At 57.5% G+C, this 27,142-nt stretch overlaps 1 protein-coding gene across 1 annotated transcript in view; it reads right to left on the bottom strand.

Annotated features, from left to right (window-relative positions):
- Positions 1–23,456, bottom strand: part of WNT3 (Wnt family member 3) — a 46,147-nt gene extending 22,691 nt beyond the window's left edge. The window contains exon 1 of the mRNA XM_012751088.2: positions 23,237–23,456. Coding sequence (XP_012606542.2) covers positions 23,237–23,316 — 80 coding nt within the window. The 5' untranslated portion in view covers positions 23,317–23,456. The remainder of the gene's footprint in view (positions 1–23,236) is intronic.
- Between the last annotated feature and the right edge of the window lie 3,686 nt (positions 23,457–27,142).

The raw sequence follows: 27,142 nt of genomic DNA, 5'->3' as shown, positions 1-27,142 counted from the left end.
ACTTGAATCGTCCATTGACTCGCTATTTCTCCACTAAAAGTGAGTTTTTGAGGGAGGAATCCTTTCACTCATTTGCATACATTAAGCCAAGCACCTGGTTCACTGACAGACATAGTGTCCCTTCTGGGACCTCCCAGCCCCCTTTTGCTGCCCTGAGCGGCCCCACCTCAGTGCCCAGTCATTCTCCTCTCCCCTCCCAGACCCTGCGGACCGGCCAGGGGCAGGTGACAGTCCTGCTGCTTCCCTGGGCCTTTTTACACAGCTGCTAGCTCTGCAGTCTGGAAACCCTTTGTTGGAATCTTAGAAGCAGCCCAGTAGGGAACACAGAGAGCTGCGCTGCCCGGCTGGGAGCTCACTCTTAGAGCAGCTCCCCTGGGCTCCTCAGAGAGCCCCCAGCCTAGTGCGTGTCCCCACTCAGTACGCGCTGACACTGGGCCAGGCCCTGTGCTGGCACAGTGTGTGGGGCACTCCTGGCCTTGTGACAACCTCCAACTGATCCCAGAGCTGCCCCAGGGTGGCCCATCTTCCTCCCCTATGGGTGTCCAGATGCCACCCAGATGGATGGCTTCACCTGCCTCAGCTGTCCCACCTACTGCCTCACACTGTGCTCTTCGGACCACCGAGGACTGCCATTGTCCCGCTGGCTGCGAGGATCAGGGACGTAGGCTGTGCCCCATGGTGGGCCGGTCACTTAGGGTGGTTTTGAACAATACAGACACCTGGGCTCCAACGCCAGCCCTGTGGGTCAGACCCTCTGGGGAGGAGTCTGGGAAACAATGTCATTAAAAACGTCCCCCAGAAGTGTGACAATAGAAGGATACCAGCTGACACAATATGAGTTTGGCCCTACCTCCCCTACGAAGTTCTCTGGCCAAACATATTGAATCTGAATCTAACCAAGCTTCAAGAGGCAAATTTCGGTTGTCAGGAGACACAGGAATTGAGAAAAAGCCAATGACACTATGGGGAAGCCACTAGCCGCCCTCAGAGTATGGGACACCCTGCAAGACGATGGCCTGAACTCTTCCAAAGCCAATGGCAGTTTTTAGACATGTTGGGGGTCAGGAGGGATGGTTTGGATTAAAAGGAACTTAAGTGACAATAGTAATCAAAACTGGGAACTAGTTTGAAACCCGTAGCCATGAGGGCATTTGAGGGTAACTGGAGAACCCCCCGTCATTACGTAGCATTAATAATTTGTTTGGTGATAACGGTGTACGCTTAGGGGTCATCCTTACATTTTGGGAAAGTAGGGGTCATGAAGACTGTAATTTACTTTGAAATAGCTCAGCAAAAACAAAATAGTATGGGAGGAAGAAACAGGTAAAATGCTAAAAAAAAAAAAATAACAGCTGCACTAGGAGTCATGTATACATATATATATGCACTGTGCTATTTTTTTCTATTTTTCTGATTAATAATTTTCATAATAAAACTTTGAAGGAACAACAACGAAAACTCCAACTAACTTATAAGGACTTCTGGACAGAGCTACGCAGGGCTTGAACTGTGTGTAGGGTCTTGCCTGTTGAAGCGGTGGGCAGCAGCTGGGCACCTCGAGGCTGGGGCATGCTGGATACCACCCAGGGCTCCAGCCCGGACCGGCCACAGCGCAGCCTGGACACCGGTGCCCGCAGGTGCACTCGAGCTGGAGCCAGGCCCGGCGGGAGGCGCTGCGGCCACGCCCAGGCGCTCAGGGCAATGATCCTGCTCCCTGCCTTTCAAGGTGGGTATTTCCACCTCGTTCCCAGGAGGTCTTCTTTGCACCTTGTCCCCCCACGGCGCTGAGGACGCGCAGGTGAAGACAGCCCTGCCCAGCACCTGGACTTCCCCGCTCTATTTAGGGAGGCTCCACCCAAGTTCAAAGCGCTGGCAGCCCCGCCCTCCCAGCCCATTCCACACCCCCAGGCAAGGAGGTCCAGAGCCAGCCTCAGCATCTTCCTTTGCTCCCCCTTCCCCAGGGCTGCTGCCTCAGTCCCCAGTCCGGCCACCCATTCCTCTGCAGGGCCCCTCATTCCCTCCTGTCCTTCCAGCCCAAGGGGTTCCTTGTCACAGACACCTGGGGTTGACAAGCACCTACTCAGCGCCCGTTAGGAGCTGTGTTCCGGGTCTACTGCAGACCCGTGCAGGGCATCATGGGATATTCCGGCACTCGGAGAGGTGGGTCACTGGTTCTCCACCCTGGCCAAGTGGTAAATGTCCCCACAGAGCTTAAAGATAATGATGCCTGGGACCTGCCCCCAGAGCAGTGTATTTAAGTGGTCTGGGTGCCCCCTCTCCTCTGTGGTAGCCTCCCTCCCTCCCAAGATTTTAAGGAGCAGGTAAGGTTGAGAAGTGCTGCCCTAAGTCGCAGACAAGCTTGGAGACCTGCCGTGGCCACGCTGCGGGTCCATGGCTGGACCTCCTCAGCCCCTGCTCTGCCCCGCCCCACCTCCTCCGCTCCCAGCACCCTCCGCCCTTCCAGATGGCCAGGCTCAGCCTCTCCCTGCTTTTGTAACCTCCGGTGTGTCCACGTCCTCCCTCAACCGTCCCTCTCCCGTCCTCCCAGCACATCTCCGCGTTCGCAGCTGCAGCAGCCAAGCGCTCCGAGCCAGCGGCGCGGCGCGGCGTCCGGGCATGCCCCTCGCCACACACACGGAGCAGGCGCCTCACGCCAGCCTCCCTGCCCTGTTCCCGTGCCTTCCAAAACACACTCGCACACGCGTCGGGAAGGGACGAGATCAAAGGCACATTTCAAAAGGAATCCTTCCTCCTGCAGCCTACTGCGCTGTCTGGGACCCCGCCCTGCCCCGTCCTCGTGTCCCCTGGTTTTTCCTGCTCTTATTTTCCCTCCTTCCCGATTTCCCGGTTCAGTTTTCTTAGCCTTGCAGCGGGGCGCACGAGGAGGTGGAGGTGCTCTCTGCAGAGCTGCTGATGCCAACAGATACTCTCGGGGTTCAAGGGAGCGAGGCCTTCCTCCGCGCCTTTCTCGGTTCTTGCCCACGGCTACGTTTTTTTGTCCAGGACTTTGCTTTCCCTGCTGGCCTCTGACTTTCCAGAGCCCCCTGTGCCCTGCCCTGCTCTCGGAGGGTCCGCCCCACTCGCTCCCTCACCTCCTCTCCCTGCGGACAACGCCGGCCACCCAGGCTGGGGCCTGCGCGTCCCTGCCCAAGCGCTCGCTCCGCACAGAGAGTCGCGGCACGTTCCGTCCTGGGCCCTGTTCACGTTCACTACAGAAGCAGGTAGGCGCCTCTTCCCAGGGAAACACTCTGCGCAGAAAAGGTGAAACCTCTCTCTCTCTGTCCCACACACACACAAATACACAGATACACAGAAATAGCAAATATTTGAAGTCAAAAAAATCCTAATTACCAATTGTTCTACAAATGGGGTGTGTGTTCAACACAAGGGGCAACGTTGATGCAGATGAGCCCAGCTCAGGTTCCCTTGGGGATCGCCAGGCCTGAGGGGGTGCCGAGTCACCACGGGTGGGAGATGAAGTGAGGGCACCTCTGCGGGGACAGTCACTGCACAGGAAATAAAGGAGAAGGGGTTCTCGGGCGCACACCCAGGGGGAATACGCTAAGGTGGGGACATTTATTTGGGTTAGGAAGGTCTGAGGACTCTGCTAACTTACTGACTGCCATAGGTAAGGCGGCGAGGGACCCTCTGGCCGGGGCACTGAGAATGGCTGTTATTAATAATCATAGCTGACATTAATTGAGCCCTGACTACGTGCCAGGTACCATGTAAAGCACTTTACATAGAATATATTCTTTAATTTGCCAAAGAACCCAATTTGACAGGTGATGCTGGGTTCAGAAAGGCTAAATAACTTGTCTGGGGTCACACAGCTATGAAATGGTGACTCTGGGCTGATAGGGGGGACATCCATGAGGACAGGCCTGTAGGGAGCGAGCCGGGGGAGGGCGGGGGGAGGGGAAGGAAACGCTCAGGTCTGTCCTGCTACTCTGGCTGTTGACCGGATTAACAGCCCCTTAACAGCCCCGTAAAGTCAACCCAGACCTGTAAAGCCAGACGCCAGGCCCTGCCCACTCACCTCGCCTCTTTTGAATGTTGGCAGGATCTTCCGCACCTGGGGTCAACTGCTCGGTGGACAAGGCCGGGCCCACACCCAAGGCATCCCCGAGGGAAGAGGTGACCTCCTTCTGAGGGCTGGGAGGGTTTGTGCGTGAGACCGGACACATGAGTGTAGGTGACCGGAGAACTGGAGGTGGTGGAGGTTAACGAGACCTCTCCCTAGACACCACGCCCAGGAGATGTGGATGAACGTGGCATCGAGTTCCCAAGAGGGGTCAGAGTCGATGACACACCCGCACCTTCCAGTCGCAAAGCATGTCCCCACACAGCATTGCGATTAATCCTCTCGACAGCCTGAGGAGATGCTGTCTCCACTTTGCAAATGAGGAAACTGAGGCTCAGACAGGACACCATCAGCCAGGAAGTGGAGGTGGGGCTCAACCCCAAACCCCAAACCATTGCTATTTTGCCATCTGTCCATATCTCAACCTCGGGCAACAACCAGTGCATTCCAGCAGAATGCATTAATTCAGCACCTACTGTGTGCCCTGCTCTGAACTGGAAACGGTGGGGGAATAACCAACATTGTCCAGGTCCTTAGGCTGGAGGAGGGTGAAATCTACCAGGCAGACCTGTGCACGGGGACAGCAGGATATTAGCAAGGGAACAAGCCAGCTCCAAACTGTGTGGGTGGAGATGGGAAGACCAAGTGAAGGAGGACAGAGAAGAGGGCGGGGGTGGATCATCCACAAGACCTCAAAGGATTGTGCCCTCGGGCAGATTTTATGCCCTGAGAGAAAAGGAAGGGCAAGGGCACCTCTGAGACACTGTTGTAACATAGAACACTGAAACCCAAGGGGCCAAGAGAGCCTGAGATCCCACTGTAAGTGTAGACCCCACAGGCAGTGAGGTGGGGACCACTGGGGGCCTGAAAGAAGCCCAGACCCCGGGCAGGCTGGACCCCCAGGCAGGGGCCTGGCAGAGCTGGAAGACACCATGGGGCTCCCCGGCCCAGCCTGCATATTGTACGGGGCACAAAGCTAAGGCCATCCCTTGCAGCTAAGGGGCCAAAGAATTTGGCCAACACACTGTACCACTGTGCAAAGGATAAGATCTAAAATCAAGCATCTTAACACACACTAGACAAGCTTTCAAGAGACCAGTCAGTCTATAGGATCCTGGGAAGTCCCTCCTTTTTCCAGCCCAGAAAGATCTCTGCCTTCCCCCACCAGGCTCCCAGCCCACTTGCACACATGGTGTCCCTGGCCAGTGACGCCTGGTGGGAAATCTGACCTGCCTGCCTCCCCTTCATCCCTCTGAGCCACCACTTTGGCTCTCGTGTCCTGTCCTCGGGTGCTCAAGGAGTAGCCGCTTCCTCCCGGAAGGAAGCTCCCAGGCTTCTCTGCTCCCCCATAAACAGCCTCTGGAATGTGCATCCCAAACTACTCTCCCCCACCGCGTTCATCCCCTCTGTGAGGCCCCCACACCCACATCTCGCGTGGCCAGAATGGTGCTAGAATAAAGCCCTGGCCACTGTGGAAGGAAGAGGACAGCTGAGCCTGTGACCTCTCAGGTGGGGAGGAATGGAGGGGTCTGTCTACGGGCTCAGAGAAGGCAGCTGGTATGTGGGCAAAGGGTTCCAGCATACTCACCCCAGAAGCCATGGGTGGTACCCAACCCTTTATAACTAGCCCCCAGTCCAGGCTGCCAGGCCTCAGGAATTTGTCTGTCTCCAGCCTAGCTAACCCGCCTGGGTAAAAGTGACTGCAGGTGCCCTGCCTGCAAACGTTTCCCAGCACCCAGGGCCCTGTGCAAGGGGCTGTGGCGACAACACCCAGCCCAATCCCAGCAGCTCTCAGCCATCCTGCGGCACTGCTGACCCAGAGCTGATGCTTCTGCTGCGGCATCTCGACTGAGCCCTCCTTAGCATCTTTGTCTTCCTGGGTCCGTCATGAAGGTGCTGGGAAGCCCCAGTCCCTGCAGATAACTCGTTCTCATTCACCTGCATGCTCACACCCTCTGTCTCTCGCACACACGCTCACACGTGTGTGTGCACACGCGTCAAAGCCAACCATGCAGTGCTGTGGATTTCCATAGGGATCCATTGGGATAAACAGAGGCTAACAAAAAAAAAGCCAAAAACAACTGATCAGGTTGGCAGTGGAGAAACTATGAATGAGAAGTGGCAAAGGAGCCGCCCACTCCCATGAGATCAGTGGCCACACCAGAGCTGGCAGTAGAGCTTGGTGATCCAGCCGGTCTGAGTCCTGATCTCATTGCTACCACCCACTAACCTGCCCCCCTGGGAGGACTCAGCTTCCTAATTGGGAAAAATGTAAACATCAACTACTTCAAAGAGGCTATAGGAAAGAATAATTGAAATAATATGGATAAAGCTCTTATCACAGTCCCTGGCACATAGTAGGTGCACAATAAATGGTGGTTGCTATTCATATAGTGCTGATGAAGACCAATGCCATCGCGGCCCAAGCAGTGGTTTATGCGCTTTGCAAATACTAAGTCAGTTAATCCCCCCCAACAACCCTGTAGGGAAAGTGTGTTATCACCACTGCCATTTGGACGGAGAAACTGAAGCAGAGATCGCCCAAGGTTACCCAGGCACATCCGGGTGGCTACGGAGCCTGCAGACTTGACCACATGCCCTCCTGTCCTTCTTGGAAGGGTTAGATGAGAGGTCCATCATGCATGTGTTCATTCACTAGCTGGGGACAGAGAAGCAAGTGTGGCCTGGTCCCTGCCCTGCGGGGGCTCCAGCCTCACTGGGTGACAGAGGCCCAAAGTGGGAGAGTGATTCACTGGCCAGACAGCCCGAGTGTCCCTGGACACAAAGATCACCTGTGCCCGACCAGTCCCTGGTTCCTGATTGCTTCACAGGAGAGGGGATTCAGGGCGGTGGCCGACCGATCAGCCACTTGCTTCATTCATTCACATATGCGTGCATTCACTCGTTCAACTCAAGCCCCTCCACAATGCGTGCTCTGGATTGAACTAGTTCACGCAGAATAATTTAAAAAGACGTCAGAGGAATCACAGTCTGGTTGCTTAGACAAATGAGACCACAGGACAAACTGACAGATGAAACAGGAAGGAGAATCTTCTAGATCACGTTTTCCAAATGGGTAATAGTTCCTACTTTGGAGGAAAAGGGACTCTGAGGTTAAATACCTTTGGAAAACAAGTTAAACAAATGAAAAAGGGGTCACCCTGGCAGGCCTGTCTGTGTAGCTAATATGCTAATGAGCTGCTAATAGTCCAATGAGCACAGTAAACACCAAAAGGCTCCAAGCAGCCATTTGAATTTCTAAGTGTATTTGACCCCAGAAGCCTTTCTCAGCAGGAGGTCTGGTTCTGACTCCCGCTCTGCCCCCAAAGGTGTCGGGAAGGGCCGGGAGAGTGAAAGTGAGGCTGGGAAACCCCCAGAACGGTGGCAGCTCTGAGCTGGATTTTGACAAATCCCAGGAAGGTCATGGCCAGGAAGAGAAGTGACGGAAAAGAGTCTTCCGGTGGGACGAAAGGAGTCCAAGCAGAAAGACAGCGAAGGCCCGAGAGAGTGGAGTCGGCAGCGTGGGTTTGCCCCAGGGGGGAAGGAGGGCCGTGGGCCTTGAGAAGAGCAACTTAAGCACGAGAATGCAAGTGGGCACAACCTCTCTGGAAAACAGTTTGGCGTCGTCTTGTAAAACGTGACATTTGGGCACCCTGCCACCAAAGTTCCACTCCCAGGTTGGCACCTCCTTGAACAACTCTCCCTGTGCACCGTGACAGGTGCATCCACGGACAGGAGACAGAATAGAAAAATTGTATATTCAAATGATGGACTATATTATACAGCCCTGAAAATGCGGGAACCACAGCAAGATCCAATAGCAGTTCTGAACTTAGAAACATAACACAGACGGAGCAAAGCACATCACGGAAGACTGCATGCAGTATAACACCATTTTTATAACACTACATAGAAGCAGAATGAAAAATATATTGTTTAGGCATTCTTACTTGGGAAAATTATTCTTTTGAAGTAATGGAATAAGTATGCAAAACTGGGTGTGGAATAAAATTCAGGACACGGTCGCATCTGGAGGGAGATGGGGGAGGGGAGGGGAGGAGCCCAGGGATGGATGCGGCGGCTTCGGTCATGGCCTAGTCCTGCAGGGGTGTGGCGAGGCCCAGGTTTTCACCGTGTTGTTATGCCCTATGTATATGCTATGTTTACTCTCTGGCGTGTGCCAAGTATTATACAACAAAAACTATTTTGTGTCGGTGTGCAGGAGAGCAGCTGGTATCTGGGTAGGTTTGTGCCAGCCGAGCCATGGGCGCACCACCCCTTCCTGGCTACGGCATTTGTCCCTCCTCTTCGTCTAGCAGACCCCTCTCACTTAAAGGCTGGGCGTACACAGGGACGGCCATCCCTCGGCCAGCCTGCATCCCCCCCGGCCTCCGGGACCCCCAGCCAAACCCACTCGCTTAGCAGGGCTGACATGGCCAGTGTCTAGCCCACTCACTAGAGCCTTATTAAGCCCACACGGATCAGCCCTGGGAACCCCAGTCTGACGGCAGCCGCGTCTGATGTACCCTTCCTTTCCAGAGAGCGGGAGGCCTGTGTGGCTATTCCGGCTGAACAGGACATCAGAACACAAGGTCTGGCCAGAGTCTGCCTTGCCCGTGGCCCACTGAGTCACAGACTTCTGCCCCTCACCCACCTCTTTCTTCAGATAGCTGAATGAGTTGGGACGAACCTACATAGAGAGTATGTGATCTTCCCTTGGTGTGGCCTTTGCTGTTCGGGGAGGAATTCAGAGCTTTCTGTTCTAAAGAAGCCTGGCCCAGGCTAGAATATTTTTATAGCCCCAGCTCCGTTGGAGTGACCTTCAGAACATCCTTAATTACTCACTTTGAACACAGTTTCTGTGTATTATTTCATTTCATCCTCACAACTGCCCTGAGATCAGAATTTTTAGGGAAGAAATCGAGACTCGGAGATTTTTAAGTAACCACCCACGTCCTAGAGCTATTGAGAGGCACATCTGAGGTTCGAGCCACAGCCGGTCCGGGCCCAGAGCCTCCCTCTTTCTGCCGCGCCATGCTGCCTCCCCGCACTGAGGCTCGAAGCTCAGAGCTGGCCCCGCTGGGAGGTCACAGAGCACTCTCTGCTGTCCCAGAGAGTGGGGACCAGCCGAGCCTGCACTCAGCTTGCCTGGGAAGGAGCCGACTGGTGAGCCGAGGGCTCAGCGGAGCCACTGCCCATGCTCCTGCAGCCCTCAGGCGGGCGCTCAGGCTCCCTGTTGAAGCCCTCGGAAGCAGAACCTGCCTCGGTGGCTGCCCCGGGAACACAAGACAATGCACGTGACGAGGTAGCTGAGATTATGAGAAAATACGTGACGAGTGCCAGTAGGTCTTCCTGGGAGGGCCTCACGGAGGCCGCGCAGTGACTCCCAGCAGTGTCCTTTCCTCCCACTGCCTGGCCCTGAGGACCCCCGTGCTATGCTTGGTGACGGGGGTTCAAAGGTGATCGAGACTCGGCCCTGCCCACAGGTGGCACCCAGCCTCCTCCATGACACAGATGCGCCTGGAAGGGGCTTAGCCGGGGCCGGGGCGCCGTGGGGAGGCTGAGCAGGGGTGCGGTGCCTGAACTGGGCTCTGAGGACTGGACAGGACTTCACAGTCAGTGCACGGAAGGCAGGGCAAGCCCAGGGGCTTGGGGACGTGAGGCAGCGCAAGAACTACACACACCGCAAAACACGATTAACGATGGCAAAGCGTGTAGATCACTCGCTGTGTAGACACTGGACCCTGTGTCAGCCTCACATGTGTTACATCCTTTAATCCTCACAGCAGCCCCCGTGACCCATTTTACAGAGAGGAAACTGAGGCTCAGAGAGATTAAGGTCACCGGATGTGAAGGCAGAGCCATCTGAGCCCACTGCTGCTGCCCCCCAGCCCCACACTCTCTCTCACCAGCCTCGGCGAGCCTGGGGTCGGGGTGGCAGGGGGTGGGCTGGGGGCCCAGCGGGGCCAGCCGGTGCAGAACACGGTCACATCCGCTGTCTGAGTGCTCTCCTGCCTAGACTGTCGAAAAACGACAAAACTGACCAAACAAGAAGGAAGAGCCTTTGAGGCTGAGAAAGGATAAAACAAGCTCCACGTTGAACAAAAAGGGACTTGAAGGCAAGAGAGCCCACAAGCTGAGACGGAGTTGGCGGTGTCGCTGGTGTGGAAGGAAGTCAGCCTGCGGGGGCAGGGACGGAAGGCGATGCGGCAAAGATGGAGGACACAGGGCTTCCTCCCGACCCCGTGTAGCCAGACCCTCCTGGGACCTGTTTCCCACCCTGGTCCCCAGACCTGGCTGCAACGTCTCTGGGGCCTGGGCTGAGACTGCTGAACGGTGGCTCATCCGCCCTGTGCCCGCTGTTTAGGTTCCACGTCAGGTTAACTGTCAAAGGTAACATATTCAACCCAGCTCGTTGAGCTGTACGCGTGCGAGTTGGGTAGTGGCCGCCATGATTGTGATATTGTAAGATACGTATTTGGCCTTCGAGGTCTTAACGTCTTTTTGTGGGCTGGTGAGTTGACAGGTGGCCGGCAGCCCCTGGGTAGCTTCAGGAGGGGTCTGGTCACCAGAAAGACTTAGGCAGCATTAGAGGGTTGGACTTGAAGCTCCACCTCCCCAACCTCCAGGGACGGGAGAGGGGCTGAAGGTTATGTTGATCACTAATGGCTAATGGCTTAATCAATCATGCCTACGTAGTGAAGCCGCCATAAAAAGGACAGGGTTCCGAGAGCTCCCGGATAGCTGGACACACGGAGGTTCCTGGACGGTGATGCCCACACTGGGGAGGACAGGGAGGCTCCACACCCCCTCCTCCTACCTCGCCCCACGCATCTCTTCATCTGTGTCCTTTGCAATATCCTTCACAATAAACTGGTGAATGTGTTTCCCTGAGTCCCGTGAGCTGCTGTAGCAGATTAATGGAAGCCAAGGAAGGGGTCTCGGAAACTGTGGGTTATAGCCGGTCAGAGCACAGGTGAAACCACCCAGGCTTGCATTTGGCATCCAAAGCCGGCCCTATCTCCAGGTAGAGAGTGTCAGAACTGGCTTGGACTGGAGGCCACCTAGCTGGTGTCTGCTGCAGAACCGACTGCCTGCTCGGTGTGCGGGGAAACCCGCCCACTCACATTGATTTGGTCACAGAAGTCGTCTGTGTTGACTGTTGTGGGGTGAGAGCCGAGGAAAAACAGTTGGCGTTTTTTCCTACGCAGATGTTATACTTCAATTAAAAAGGTAAAAAAAAAAAAATCATTTTACCCTCCTATCTTGGCAGAATACCTCGCTCACCACCTGGAAGTCTAGGTGCCCACGGAGTTCACACTAAACACGGCGGCACGGGGGAGCCAGCCCCAGGCTGCAGCCTGCTCACCCCCACTGTACCCCATGCTGACACCCCACCCTCCCAGCTCCAGCCCGGCCCTGCAGATGGACTCCCCTGGCCCTCCCTCTGCCACGAGCAGTGCGGCCTGCCCTGATGGGTGAACCCCAGGCAGAGGACCACATGGCCCAGAAGCAGGCTCATGGCCATCTGGGCAAGAGACATCAAGGACCTGAGTCCCCAGAGCGTGTCTGGGCGGGTGGGCGTGGGCTCTAGAGGGGTACGACCCCTTGGATCCCAGGCTCTGTGCACCGGGCGAAGGGCACAGCGGTGAGACACCAGAGGAAAACCCTCCAAACCGGACAGCCGAGGGAAGGACCTCACTTTCCCTGGCCCGAAGGCAGTTCTGTGGGTCACAGGACTTGGGAAAGATGTAGAGAAGCTGAAAAGAGACCAGAAGACGAAGAACAAGTAGTTAAAGGGCATAGAGGCTGGGTCATCTGGGAATATTCTAGAGAAGGCTCAGAGAAAGAACCACCCTGGTCCTCAAAAGCAAACTGAAAATCTGCAGTGATGTTTCTGTCCCCAGAGACCAAACAAGAGAATCTGGGCCTGGACTAAGTCAGGAAAGACTGCAGTCAGACCCGAGGAGGGACTTGCTGGCAGGCAGGGATGTGCCGTGGTGTCACTGAAGGGCTGAGAAGCCCTGTGGGCCTGGCTTCAGGCAGTTTGTGTGATGACTCTAGCGCTGTGATTTTCCAGCTGTGGAGCATCAGGTAGTGGAGTGGCTGTTTCAGGGCCTCAGTTTCTCACCTGTGGAATGGGGATAACAAGACTATCTGCCTACTAGGGTTGCTGGGAGAACGAGCTAATGCGTGTGTTTTGTTCCGCAGCGCACACGACATCTGGCATGGCATAAGCAGGAGTCACTGGCTGGCCACTAAACCTGCCCAGCTGCGTCCTAGCTCCAAACTTGCTTGGTTCTGTGAGCCTCAGTTTCCTCACAGGTAAAATGCGGATGAAGGTGCTGATGCCGTGGGGCTGCTATAGCTTCGAGGACATTGCTGAGGTCGTAGATCCATCCTTCCTGGTGCAGGGTAAAGCCCTGGGCTCCCCATGCAGATGGAGGACCACCTGTCTGGAGCTAGACATTCTCTTCCCCGAAGTCCAGGGGCTGGCGGGTGAGCCTCGACTTGCTGCCCTCGGGCAGCGAGGAGGTGAGAAGGCGGTCGGAGAGAGGGCATGCCTTGCTGGCTGCATGGGCGAGACTGGCCTGGCCTCCCTCACTGGCCACTCCCCTCTGCTTCTCCTGGACACTCCATCCCCAGATGGAGGCTTGGCACTTCCCAGGCCAACCCAGGGCCCTCTTAGGGTTTTGCCGATGGAAGGGCCTGGCTGGCAGTGAGGGGCCCTGGGGATTGTCCTGCGTGGTCTCGGGCCCGGCCACCCTCTGCTCCACTTCCCCCTTCCCCACGGGCTGCTGTATGGGGACAGTAGTTGTCACGATGGCTGCTGGGGCCTGGGAGCAGCCCGGCTGGAGAGAGGCTCAGAGCCACCTGGGCCTGCCGTCACCTGCAGAATGGCAGCAGCAGCACCGCTGGCATCCAAGGCCCGGGGAAGCGGGAGGAAACGGATGTGAAGGGAGCTGGGGGACGAGGAAGCCACACTCATCACTCAGGAGCAAGAGAGCTCCCCAGGGGGAGGATGAGGTACCAACTTCAGGTTTGGAGTGAAGTAGATCATGGAAGAAAGAAAGACAGTGACTTCCCTGGAGACTGGGGAGAAAGCTGACAATAGACAGAAAGAAACTGATTGCAGTTTTCACAACTCAGAACTATCCAGCCAGGGCCAACTCCCTGCCAGGGCAACACTTATTTTGCTTTTTAATTCATGTGTGCCTTGCCTCGTTCCAGAAAGAATGTGAAGCCCTGACAGCAAATGTTTATTCCAAAGACAACAAACATTTACTAAGCACCCACTATGTGCAGTCCGGGCCCAGAGAACCCAACATGCCTGCTCTGCAGAAGCTTATGACACTAAACCCTTCAGATTAAATAACAAAATAAAAACAGAAACATGGGATGGAGGTAAAAGGAGAAGAAAAGTCCAGGTCAGCACAGGTGTGAGGATGGAGCTTCCAGTTTGACTCTGGGCTTCCTCACAGTCAGGACATAAAGACAAACATACTTTATCAGAAAGAAGAAAACAACGCTGGTTCTTTGGGGAGAAATAAAGCTGGATGTCGAATTGTCCAAGTCAAGTGACAACTTGGCTGTATCAGAGATGCAAACACAAGAACTGGACTTGGGCGAGAAGAGGACTCTGCCCAATTGCTTTGTGGCACGTGTACGACAGAGACCAGATGCAAAGAAGCAAAAAGGGCTAAGTAGAATGGTGACGCTGAGAACGGGACGTAATCTGAGGTCATTTACTCTGTCTCCTTCCTGTTTCACAGGTGAGAAAACTGAGGCCCAGGAGGTCACCCTCCGATCCCAGGGGCAACAAAATGCTCACGTGGCCACCACTGCCAGCAATGCACAATCCCAGCTTGAAGACAGCCTGGTGACTTATGGAGTCCCCAAGTGCAAGATCGCCCAGAGGTTCATCCATGGTGTCAATAAACCCAAAGCAGCAGCCTTCAAGTTGAAGGTCAGGTGCAATCTTGCCTCAAACCATCCTTTGGGGAGCAAGGTAGAACACAAATAGGTAAATTCTTACCCCCAAGAAGAAGCTCACAATGGAGCCTGAACGGTGGTAGAAGGAAAAAGGCTCTGGGCCCAACAGAACATGGATCAGAGCCGTCCTGCACCATTGCAGGCACCTGTGCATGGCAAACACACATATTCCCGTTTCTGCGTAGAGAAACAAGTCCTGCCAACTGCAATCTTAAAACTACCTTGGACTTCTAAGCATAGCGTGAGCTGGTGATTGTGGAGGAAGAAATAGTACGCAAAAAGGAAACATTTGCAAATACAGCTGGGATGGAAAAAAGAAACCTAGGGGAATTGGTGCTGTGGGGACAAGGCTCGTCTCAGCGTCTGGGACAGCAGCCTCCTCAGGTCGAGGGTCCCTTCCGCCCGGGAGACCCTCTGAGGGCCCTCCCCTGTTTACGGCTGTTAGCTACATGACCCTAGCCAAGTGGGTTCTGAGCTGAGCAGGGCAGACTGAGCCTGGCCCACAGGGACCGGGCTGGGCTGCCTTTTAAAGTCAGAGAGGAGGTGGAAGGTGCTTCAATGGCCAAGTACAGAGGTCGTGTTCCCGTTGAAGTGGGACGTTGGAGGGCTCCAGGGGGGTTGTAAGGTGCATCTGCATAGGTGGGTAGAGGCCAAATCCCAGGAGGGAGCCTCAGTGCCAGACAGGAAGCGGGGAGCCACTGGAGGTTTTAGAGCAAGGGAGTGACACCCTCAGAAATCCACGTTGTGGAGCCGGGCAGGAGGCGGGATGCGTGTTCACTGGAGTCATGAGCCCCTATTTGCATTCCTAATGGGCACTGCGAGATTGGTTTTCCTTGCTGGCCCAGCTGGCTCTGGCAGATAAGTGGGACTCTGTGCCCAGGGGCAGGTTCCTTTGGTCCTGTTGCTCCCATCCCCCTCACCAACGCACGCACACACATTCAGTCCTCCCAGTTTTCCCAGCCCAGCTAGATGGAACGGCCTGTGCCTCTCTCTCAGTTTGCCACGCCTTACCCCGGCCCCAAGATTCCCTGATGACCACAGGCATCGGAAGAGCCCTTCACTGCCGACCCTGCTCCCCACCCTCCTCACCTCCACCCACATCTCCCACCATGTGTCCCAGGTTGGAAATCCCACTCTGGGTCTAGCTCAGCCGGGGTCAGGCCTTTGATGTCTGCAGCAGGCCCAGGGGACCACCAAGCCCCACGCCCTGAGCTGTGAACCTGGGCATACCCCATGGCCACTCGCCTCAGAGCCCAGGCCTCTGCTCCCTCTCCTGGGCGCTGCCCACTGGGCATCACAACCCCTCCAGGAAGGAGCTGAAAACAAGAAGTCCCCTGTCCAGTCCCATTTCTTACTCTTCAATGGGAAATACCAGCTCCTCAAGCTCAGAGGCTCGGAGGGCCCCACTGGGTCCATTCTTAGCACCTCTGAGTAAGGGCTGGATCTTAGTCCTGTCCTAGGATGAGCAACAATAGGTGACATCTCTGGAAAGAACCAGCTGCTTCTCAAAATGCTTTCACAAAGATTATTCCACCTGAAGCTCTGAACAGCCCTGCAAGTAGGCAGGGCAAGCGGCTGTGTTATGATCGTTGTCCATTTTGCAGATGAGAAAACTGAGGCCCAGGGGTTGCAGACTCATCCACAATCTCACAGCTGTTTGAGTGTAGAGGTTAGTGCTCTACACCTCCCACCCTGCCCTGAGATCAGCCTCAGTAGATGCCCCCCACCAGGTACAGATAATCCAAATATCCAGGTAACCTGGACACAGAACACGGCCCACGGGATTGAGATCTGGGAGCTAGCAGTCCTTGGCCGGCAGCTCCTCTGACTGTCCTATTCACCGAGGCCCAGAACAGTTATGGCAGTTGCCTAACGTCCCACCACAGCTGGTGGCAGAGCCAGGTCTCCGATCCCCTAACTCCCTGCCCAGAATCTTCCCATCCCCTCGCACTGCGCACTCACGTCCCAGAGCCCATGTGTGCGTCCCCATCCTTCCCCTAGCTGAACGGGTGTGCCTGACATTTCTGGAATTCACTCCGCACACATAATGAGGCCATTTTGAGAAGGCCCGCCTCAGGGGGAACCAGAGAGCCGTCTAGTGTCCCCATCCTGACCCCTGCCAACCCCTCCCGGCTGTACAAGCCAAGCTGCAAACAGATAAACAGACGCTGTCGGTTGGCCTGGGCGACTCCACCCCGCCGCCCCACACCTTTCCAGCCCCGAGAACAGCAGTGAAGCATTTGCGTTTCTGAGCCACCGTGCAGGCTGCACCGGAACTAGGACGCCTTAGAGCGGTGTCACCAAGCAGGTTGCTGGTGGGTCAGTGTTCATAGAGGGAATGCCGGTATCAACACGGCACGTGACTCAACAGCACAAGGACTGTTGTTAACAGCACAGGTGGCCGGTGGGACCGTGGTGACTCCTGAGATGTTGGTTTAACATGAGCACACACGGCTGACCCCGCCCGCAGGACCTCGGTGGGTCTCAGGTGGCCACTGTGCTCGCAGAGGACAAACAGATTGCCAGCGCCGAAGGACTGGGTTTCGCCACCGTGGCCCACGAGAACCAAGCAACAGAAAAGGAGCCAACTTGAAGGCAGGCCCTCAGAGGCAGCGGGAGGGCAGGGAAGGAACATGCGGAGTTGCCACACTCAGAAGATTCTAGAAACCCTCTTCCTGGGGGGTTAGCCATTCCCTCGCCCAGAAGCAGGGAGAGGACCGCGTGATGTGTCCCAGCAGCCCCGTTTTCCAGCCCAGTCTCCAGCCAGATGACTCCCTTGGAGGAGTCACAGGAGATGGGACTCGTCTCTCTCCTCCTTCCCACCTTCTCCGCTCCCTGGCCTGGCCTCGCACTGAGGACAGGGAATTCCCTCCCTGGCAGCGGGAGAAAGGACCCTGCTGGAGCTGGGACAGCCACAGGGACAAGGCCCAGAGGGGAGGAGGTAGAGCCTCTCCCCTGCCGCCTCCCCACACATACCTCCACCCCCCAAAGAATGTAATTAAGCAGCAGGCCTCTGCCAGGAGCCAGGCTTTCTGCCTTCCGTCTATAAATCACCTTCTGAATCATCTCTCAGCTCCTAGAGGAGCAACTTCTGCTCAGGCTGCTCCGGGCGGCCCTGGTGCCACGCCCCCGGTGAGCCTGCCCCCCACCCCTCCTGGGCCCAGCTGGGAATGGCAGTGGCTGCAAGAGTCCAGCAGACTCTGGGAGGGGGAGAGGCTCAGGGGACACTGCAGTAACCCTCTCCACTCCGCCCTCTCCCCCCTGGGCAGGCAAGAACTGAAGTTAGCTTAGCCTGGCCTGGCTCCTTCAACTCAAGAATAAAGCCACAGGCTCTTGGCCACCAATGCCAAGCATTATGGGCCAAACTGGCTCTGGAGATGAGGAGAAAACAGAGCCAGGTGGGGCCAATCTGGGAGGGCTTCTTGGAAGAGGCAAGTTTGGATCCAATACTTAAATGAGCCAACAGTTTGCAGACAGGGGTTAAGATAGCTAACATTTATGTAGTGCTTCCTGTATGCCAGGAATATTCTAAGAGCTCTATGTGTATTCACTTGCTTACTTTTCATAGCAACCCTGCGAGGTAGAGGCAATCACTGTGCCCATTTTACAGATGGGGAAGCTGAGGCTTGGGGAGGTTAACTTGGCCTGAGTTACCCAGGTAGTACGTGGAAAAGCCAGGTGTGAATGCGAGTGGCCTGACTCCAGAGGAACGCGAGTGTCTGGGGGTGAGGTGTGGAAGTGCGAGCAGGCAGGTGTGGCTGCAGCTTCGGGATCTAGGTCAGATGGGGCTGCAGAAATGACGAGGCGGACTGTCCAAGGCAGGCCCGGAGTGTCTGCTGTGGAGCGTCCTGCGTCACAGCAATGAATCAGTCCCTGGCATAGACTCTGAGAGGCAGAGGGGACCCTTCAGTGTGGTGAGGGTAAATGAAGCCCAGAGAAGGAAAGGAACTTATCTCAGGTCACACAGCTGGTCGGTGGCACACTCAGAACTCAGACACAGGTGTCCTCGCTCCCAGCTTTAACCATTTCCCAACACACCAGCTAGCAGGGACGTGCAGACATGCTATCAGGATGGCCCTCCCCTTCGGGGAGGTGGCGGTGGGTTAGCCATACCTCCTCCGCGCCTGGGGTACAGAATGTCTTTCCCTCCTTGGTGACTTTAGAAGGACTCTGGCTCACCCCCTGACTCAACATATTCTGAGGCCAGAAAAATCTTCCTTTTTCCTACTCTCCCCCTAGAAGGGTCTATGAGCCGCATCCTCCTCAGACAAAAGTCACCTCTCCTGCCCCATCCCTTGTCTCCTGCCCAGACCGAGGAGAGACCAAGTTTGGAGAAAACCCCAGGCCCTAGCTCCCTTCCTGCACCCTGCTCCCAGGCTACCTTCTCAATTTTACATCTACCTGAGTGCTGGGGACATTTATTAGCATTAAGTTCCGCAGTGAGCAGGACGGGAGATGCTTGGCTGAGTCTCTTCTTTGCAGATTTCCACTCAGAGCCCTCTCTGGTCGGCCTCAGTTTCTCCTTCATCAGAGACTGAGCATGCGCCCAAGTGCCAGCATGTGGGCACTGGCAGGGTCTGGCTGGGCTTGCCACTGGGGAGGCTGCAGCACGTACCTGCTGCAGGATTTGCCATCCAAGTCCAGCTCCTGCCTCTTTGGCCCTCCACCCCCCCAAAGGTCTTCCCACCAGGACAGGATTAATTGCAGGGCAGACATCCCAAACCGGAAGCCCTCAGGATGCCTGGGGTGGAGGTGGGGATGATGTATAGACTCCACCCATCTGTCGCTCACCTCTTGGCCCCAAAGCTGTTGATAAAATGCTCTGCGACCCTGGGAGGACTTTCCCTGACAGCTGCCCCTCCCCCACGCCTTCCCCCCACACATGAAAGCAGGTTCTTCGGAGGACGTAACTCAGCTCAGGCTCCCGGAATTATTATAACGTTTGACCTGTTTTCTCCTCTTTAAGCGAATGCGATCCTGTCAGAAGAACACCAACAGATCAGCCACAGATGCTGCTCCCCTTGGACGCCCGAGCCCCACCCATCACGGGGGCGGAGTGAGCGGGAGGGCTGTTAACTCACTTCCCAGAGACCTGGATTAATTTCCCCGCCACACTCCCCCCAGGGAAAGGGCTGCCCTGGAAGAGAGACCACCCGGTGAAAGCCTGGCCATCCGTTCTGGTATCTGCCCATCTGTCTGTCTGTCTGTCTGTCTGTGGGATCAACAGCCTCCAGCCAGCTCAGCTCCTCGCCAGCCCCAGCCAGCCCCAGCCCCAGCCCAGCCGGCTGTAATTCCTGCCTGCTACAAGTGTTAACACCTGGCCTGGGGCCTTCCTCCCCCGCAGTCTCCAGGTGCCTCCCTGGGCCCGGCCCACTGACCCCACTGGGTTTGACTGAACATGTTCACAAGCCTCTGAAAGGAGGTGGGAGTGGGTGGGGGAAGCAGCAGGACACCTGACAGATGGGGAAACTGAGGCAGGGCTTAGGACAGGCACTTGAGTGGGAGGATAGGTCCCAGGATGGTGGACGGAGAACTCAGGTGTCCTATTTCCCAGCTCCCTGCCCATGTCCTCTGCAGAACACTTTCACCCTCGCTGTGAGGCAGGGCCAGCTGGTGATCCCCGAGTGAAGGTGAGGAACCTGGCCCAGGTGGGTGAGTCCCTGGTCCTCAGTCACACAGAGGTAGGGCGAGCTCTGGCCCCAAGCACAGGCCCCTTCTACTAGGGTGCTGAGCTAGGCCCTAATAAGATAGGTTCATTTTTCTCCCAAGAAGGAGAAGAAAGACAAGTTTCTCCACCAAGAGCTATCTGGACTGACAAGGAGAGGTCTAGAAATCAGTGCTGCTGCCACTGCTTCCTGTCCCAGCTCTGCCACTACCTGGCTGGGGGCCCTGGAGCACAGGAGCAGAGGCTGCCGTCTGGCCAGTGCAGGCTGCTGGGGTGGAGGTGCCCGCCTTGAGGGCGGCATGGTCAGAAACCCCGGCTACAGGAGTCCCCCCTGTAAATCCCCAGGTCCCCCCTGTAAATCCCTCCTGGAGAACGTGTGAGCTGGGTGGGCCAAAGAGGGCGGGCTGGGATGGGCTCAGATGCTAAAAGCACTGGACTCTGACTGCCTGGGGGCCAGAGTGGGATCAGAAGTCTGAGGCCCATCCACTCTCCAGCCCCAGCCCAGCCTGGCCCCGTGAAGGTGACTCACCTCCACCCCAACTCCAAGACCAAAGAAAAACGACCTCAGAGAGGAGAGCCAGTGACGACAGTCCCCAGGCAGACAGGACAAGCTGGTGCCAAGGAAGGCTCTGCCCCCGCCCCTCAGCTTGGGATCCCAGGTCAGCTGAGCTCCCTGCAGCCACCTTGTGAGCCCTTTGCTTCCTGCCTGACCTTCCCTCCAGGACCACAGCTGCCCACTGACGCTCAGCTCAGGGTCACTCACACCCACGGGCGCGTGTCTGCAGACATGGCCACAGACATGTAGCCACCGGCCCAGCCACGGCCAGTGACACTCGGGGACAGGATCACAGGCAGACCCGGACACAGCCCTCACACAGCCATGGGCACGAGGCTCACTCACACGCACAGGCACAATCAGGTCACGGCCATGAGCACTGATGTTCACGCACAAAGACATCTGTGGGGCTTTCCCCTAATACTGTCACGAAGGCATGCACGCGCACGCACACACACACACACACACTCACATGCCCAGTCATGAACACAGTCAAGCCCGGCGTCACAAACAGACACAAGCGCTGACCTTTACATGGGCTAAGATACTTCTAGACTGTCTCTGTCTCACGCACACACACAGACACACATCCCAGAAGCTGCCACTTGCTGCCACTTGTATGCAAAGACACAGCACACCCCGTCCTAAGCCGTGGCCCGGGCACACCCACATGGTTTTGCAGCCACAGTTGCCCGGTCGCAGGCACACACACTTCTGCACACGGAGACACACCAGTGTGCAGACGACACCTCTTAGGGTCACAGATCCAGAAAACACACACATACATAGGCAGGCACAGGCACTGACACGCACATGGCACACTTGGACCTGCCCACCCCCACATCACACACACACACACACAGACACACACACACACACACACACACACACACACGTCTCTCCTCAGCTCAGACAAAGCAGCATCCCTGTCCCCCACCTCCCACCCCGCCACAATTCCCAAACAAGCCATGTGTGTAGCCTTACGTTAGGGCCAACATCTCCACCTTCCAGGTTTTCCCAGTGTTTCTCCCTATTGGGTGGTCCTCATCTAGAGGCTCCCCAAGGCACCATTTCACACCAGAACCCCCCACTACCCACCGGCACTGCCCCAGGAAGCGCCCTCCTCCAATTCATAGGGCAGGGGAGCCTGGTCTCTCTTCCTTGGTCCCTGCCACCCCCGGGGCTCCAAGCCTTTTCTTCCTACCCCTCAACACCCCTGTGAGGGTCGCTGCAAAAGCAAAACCAGCATGGCCTTGGCCCGGGAATGGGAAGACGGTCAGGAACGGCCAGCGAGGCAGGACTGGTTTCAGCAGCAGCTTTCTCCACCCCTCAGCTGGCAGAACCCCCATCCCGAAATCCGGGGCTGCCCTGCCACCCGCCACCCGCCACCTGCCACCCAATGGACTTCTTTACAACAAGGCCTCAGGCCAGCCTGACCTCCCAGGGAAGGGTGGGCAGGGCCGAAGAAAGGCTTCCCCTTGGGGCCTGTCCTGGGAGCAGCTCCCAGCACCCTCTGCACAGAGACCCTTGGTCATGCCCCGTCCCTGCCCCCGTCTCCCCGGGGGCCTCCAAACACACAGACAAAAATGCCGCCACCTCCAAAACACTGGAGGAAATTCTTGGGGTGTGGCCCCCAATTCTTGCTGGCTCTGCTCCCCCTCCCCTGGGCTCTGGGGCGGCGAGGCAGGCAGAGTGGGGGCCGCAGGCAGGACGGGGTAGGTACTTCCCTCTGACTTTCGGTCCAGGGCCCACAGCCACACTTCTTACTCACAGATCCCAAATTCTTCCTCCTCACCTCCCACCCCCAGGCCGAGGCTCTCCTCCATCCAGGAGGGGAAGATTCTTTAATTAAAGTTTTCCAGAATGCAGGGGGCTGGAGACCAGGGAGAGGCGGGGTGTAATTTAGAGAACTGGTTTCAGTGTGTCTTCCCCTCTGGCCCTGGGACCTGCGGAGGGCGGGGGAGTGGCGATGGGGCCGCTTGGAAAACAAGGGGGCTCCCTGGAGCTGGGCTCCCAAGGGGCTGCTGATCCCTCACCCAATCCCCCCACATGTGCTCAGCCCCCCAAGCCCTGCGCCTGGCTTCCCAGCCTCGTTACTAAAATGTCTTTTGTATCCGCATTTCTCGGGGACGGAATTCTCCTCTCCCTTTCTCCTCGGTCCTCGGTTTTCCAAAAGGAACGAATGTGACATGGGGGATTGGGATTTTGGTCAAAGAACAACAAGCCTACCCCTCCTAAGCAACTACATTTTCAAGGAACCCCCGTTTCGCCAGGATGGGCAAGCAAGAAATGAAGCAAAGCCGAATTCAATGGCATCTCGGATCAGCAAATACCATATTCACTTGAGAGGCTCAAGATTAATCTAGAGCAGAATGGGGAGAATCTGACGAAACCCTCCCCACAGCCCCCTCTGCCCTGGGAGGACCCCCGAAGCCGCCGGGGTCTGAAATATGACGGCATAGGGGGTTATTGTGGGCAGATCTCTTGATGGAGGCGCAGGCAGAGGTGGGTGGCAATGAAGGAACAGGATGATTTTGCCCATGAAGACCCCAAAATGGAGAAGAGGAGTGGCTGGGCCCCAGGGACAGCGCTGGATTTCCAGAAACCCAACTGCCAGCAAATGGGGGGTCTTTGGGGACCTCCAGATTGGGACGGTGGAGGGTTAGGGTCTAAGAATAAGAGACCTTCTGAGACGGGAAAGTCCTCCGGCCTCTGCAGCGGGAAGCAGGGAAAATGGTGATTATCCGAGAAGCCAGGAGTTGGATTCTGAAGGCGACACCAGCAGAAAATCCAGGAGGGGTGGGCGGGTGGGGGGCTGGAGGGAGGCAAGGAGAAAAGAGCCCCAGCCCTGCCGCAGCCCACCCCCGGCCCGCGTCCCCCACCTTCCGCGGACGCGGCCGAGAAATCGGGCCGCGGGCCGACAAGAGGCGAGTCTTACCACCAAATTGGGTAGCCGGCGAGGACCCTGGTGCCACCGAGCAGGAGGCCGAGGAGCAGCCCGAGCAGGTGGGGCTCCATTAGAAGCGGCGCCGAGGAGGAAGTTTGCCCGCGACCATGAAGAGGGGGAGCGACGCCCCCAATAGTTGGAACAAAGTCCACTTGAGATTGGAAATGACTTTCGGGCTTGGCAGAAGCGCACCTCCACCCGCAGCCGCCCCCCTCCCGAGCCAGCGCGGAGCAGCCGGGTTTGAGGATGTCAGCGAGCAGCCAATCAGCGCCCGCGGCCTAAGGTAAGAGATGAGTCTGTAGTTCAGCCTGTCAATCACGCGCCCCTCCCGCCCGGCCCACAACTCGGGCTCCGGGAAGGGCATCGCCCAGCAAACTTGGGCAAAGCCCGCGCCCCGGACACAGTGCGGACCTGGGGGCGCACGGCACGCTGGACCCTCTGCCGGCCCGGGCCCGCCGCGGCCCCTGCCAGCCAGGGTTAAGCTTTGACCCGGGCGTCCACGTAGTGACGGGGTGGCATTCATGGGTGGCTCCTTTTCTGCCGGGGACCGCGACCCCTTGGGACGTGGGCCCGTGAGGAATCGAGAGGAGACACCACAGGGAGGTTTCCAGAAGCCCTTCTCGGGCAGGTCAGGATCAAGGGGCTGGGAAACGCAACCCCCCCAGCGTCCAGCCTCCCGCCGCGAGCCGGCCCTCGCCCCAGCCGCAGGGGTCGCCTCCCGGGTGTCCGAGAGGCGCGCGGAAGAGTCCGCGGAGGCTCGAAGGTCTGGCCGCGGGCGGCGCCGAGGGACAGAGCCGAGTGTCATTTGAGTCTTTTGTCAGGGATCAGATCGGTATCGGGACCTCCTGCTGCCTTTGCATTTCCTGCAACTGACACCAGCGGCCAGTTGCATTTCCTGCTCGCGGAGCCGGGTCACTTTCTCCTCCTCGCGGGGTATAGGCCCGACCTCGGCGGGGTCAGAAGCACCACCCACAGCCCCGTTTGGATCTTGGGGTTGAACCATTTGGGGCTGGCGAAACGCAGCAAGCCCTGGCTGAGGTTCTCGGAGGACCTTGTCGCAGGACCCCTCACTGCCGACTCTCCCGCCTGAGGCCAGGGGACCTTCTGCTGATGGCGAGCTCCGACCTGGGGTTTGGTGCTAAAACCCCTCGCCTTGTGCGGACACCAAATGCATCTAGTACCCCAACCCCTCCGCAAAGGGAAAGGGTCCTTTCAGGCCCCTATAGGATTTCTTTCTCTCCTCTTCCTCTCCAGAGCGCAGGATTTAGGTCTCAGCCCCGAGTGGTACCAAGATTGTGGCCAGGTTTGGGGGGCACTCACCCCCTGTCACCTGTGTGTCTCCCCCCAGCTTCCCTCCCGGGCCACCCGGGGCGCCGGGGCTCTGGAGCAGCCCTGGCCTGGGCGAAGGAAGCCAGGCAGGTGAAGGGGGGCGAGGACCGCTGTTCAGGGAACTACGCAGAAGGGTCTGAGAATGAGCCCACCGGAGTCCGGCCGAGGCCTGGAACGGCGGCTCCCTGCTAGGTGGGGGCCACGGCTAGAGGAAGGCCCTCGCCAGGGGGCCAGACATTCCTGGCCTTTGATCTGTGCCGCCTGTACCCACAGCTCGAACCGCTGGCCCTGCGGCCCGCGAGCCCTCTCCGCACGCGGCTGCTGCCGGCGCGGGAAGCGCGGGGAACGGGCCCCGGGGGCACCAAGGGTCGGGAGAGCCGCCTGGGCTTGTCACCGGCTTCTGCCGCGTTCCTAGCCCGGTGCTCGACTGGAGGGGGTGGGGTGGGGGGAGACATGAAAGAGAGGAGGCAAGGGGAGGAAAGGGAGAGACCGCCAGAGACACTGAGAGACAGAAACCGAGAAAGGGGGGAGAAGTGAGGAGAAATAGCCCGAGCAACCTGCAGGAGGAAGAAAGGGGCAGGGGGAGGCCGAGAGGGCCAAGGAGCTGCAAGGCAAAGAAAGATCCTGAACCTGCTGGAGCAGTGGACCTGGCTGTGGCTGTGGAGATGGGGATCCCTACAGACGACCCCACGCCCTGCTGGGCTGGTTTGGGGCACCCTGTTTCTGATCCACCTGGAAAGGGATTGCAATGGCTTGGCTGAGAACCAAGGCTCTAAAAGTAGAATTCCCCCCACCCCACACCCCATCATGGATGGAGGCCTGCTAGGTCCTACCCAGAGTGCTGTCCTACCCATGGGCCTCCTGGGTGGTTTTCTCATCAGAATTGCCTTCTGGAGCTCAAACCCTGCCCAGCAGCTTGGGGAGTTCCAGAGCCCCACAATCATCTTTCCAAGGGCCGAGGACAGCTACCTGCCCTGGCCACCCAGACACTGCAGTGGATTCAGTGTGGTAGGGCAGTGGGGCCTGGACTCGATGGCTTCTCGGGGTCATTTCAGGCAGTGGTCCTCAACCTTTTTGGCACCAGGGACAGGTTCACGGAAGTCAATTTTCCCACAGACAGTAGGGTGGGGGGTGGGGGGTGACCAGAGCTCAGCCAGTGATGTGAGAGGTGGGGAGCGGCTGCAGATGCAGATGAAGCTTCACTCACTCTCCCGCCTCACCTCCTGCTGGGCAGCCTCCCCTTCTTCCTAAGTTTCCATGGAAGACAATTTTCCCACAGATGGGGGGAAGATGGCTTGGGGGCAGCGGAGCTCTGCAGCCCAGTCCCTAACAGCCCTGGGACCAGTTTGGGTCCATGGCCCAGGAGTTGTGGACCACAGATTTCAGGGACTCGAGTCTCCCCAGGGGCCAGCCCCAGGGCTGTGGGGACCACATGGGCTGGCTGAGATATGCCCAGCCAGTGGTACTGGACGGTGTAGTCAAGCCTGGTCGTTCCCCCACGGGGCACATGTATCTGGATGCTTCCTCCAGGCAGCCTGGAACATCAGGAGACCTGGGTCTGTGCATGGGGCAGGAAATAAGTGGGTGGGAGGGTGCCCTTTGTGGATCCGGAGCTTGCTGGCCCTGTGCTCTGGGGAAGTCAAGGAGGACCCGCCTGGGATCTGCCAGAGGCCCCACATGGCCCCCTGGAGAATGGGGGTGGGGGTGGGGATTTTCCCCACTTGAAAGCTTCCCAGAGGAGGGAATTCCTGAGCCTTTCCTCTCCCGCCAGGTGTCCTTCCTTCAACACAGGTTTAATTTCCTTCCTCCTGCTGGTCCTGCGCTGTCGGTGGGAACAGAGGAATGGTCTCTGCCTGGGCAGGGAGGGCACCTCCGCACCAAGAGTCACGAATGAAAACACCCTGTTTCATCAGCACCGCAAACCCCAGGGTAGGTTGTACTTGGTGGGGGAAGGGTTAAATCCGCTCCACCGCCGGCCAGGATGGGCCAGGTGGAGGCCTGGGCGCTCAACCCGAGGGCGGTCGCTTGAACAGGGCACTGAAGGCGGCGAGGGCCAGGGAAGGGGCGGGGCAAAGGGGTGGCACGTGGAAAGCACTTTGTGCGGTGTGTGTGAATATCGGGGACCTCAGACCTGGATGAAGACCCCAGCCCTAACCCACCCCCACCTTTCTAGCTGCTCTGAGGTTCCCTTTGATGTGCGCTCCCCCAGGGCACCGCAGTCGGCCACTGTGTATTCGGAGCGGCACCACCAGACCTCCCGTCGAGACACGGTGTAGACAAAGAATACCGCGGCGGTCCCGCCCGCCCTCATGGGGCTACCCGTCTGTCACGGGGAGGGAGGAGGAAATCTCCCAATCCAGGCACTGTGCGATTCTCTTTCGTTTGAAACATTCGGGGAGCTGCCAGGTCCGGAGCCAGAGGGAAAACAGCAAGTGCAAGGTCCAGAGGCCTAAACCAACCGGACTCGGGGGAGGACAGTACGAAGGGGGCGTGCAGGGGGCTCCAAGGCCTCTGTCCTGCAGAGGGGGGCTTTCCCCTTCCTCCTGAGAGCTACAGGAGCGGCAGAAC

The sequence above is a fragment of the Microcebus murinus genome, chromosome 18 (assembly GCF_040939455.1).
Source record: "Microcebus murinus isolate Inina chromosome 18, M.murinus_Inina_mat1.0, whole genome shotgun sequence".
NCBI classification, from domain to species: domain Eukaryota; kingdom Metazoa; phylum Chordata; class Mammalia; order Primates; family Cheirogaleidae; genus Microcebus; species Microcebus murinus.
Note: the sequence above shows the minus strand (reverse complement) of the source record. Positions and strands in the feature narration are given on the sequence as shown.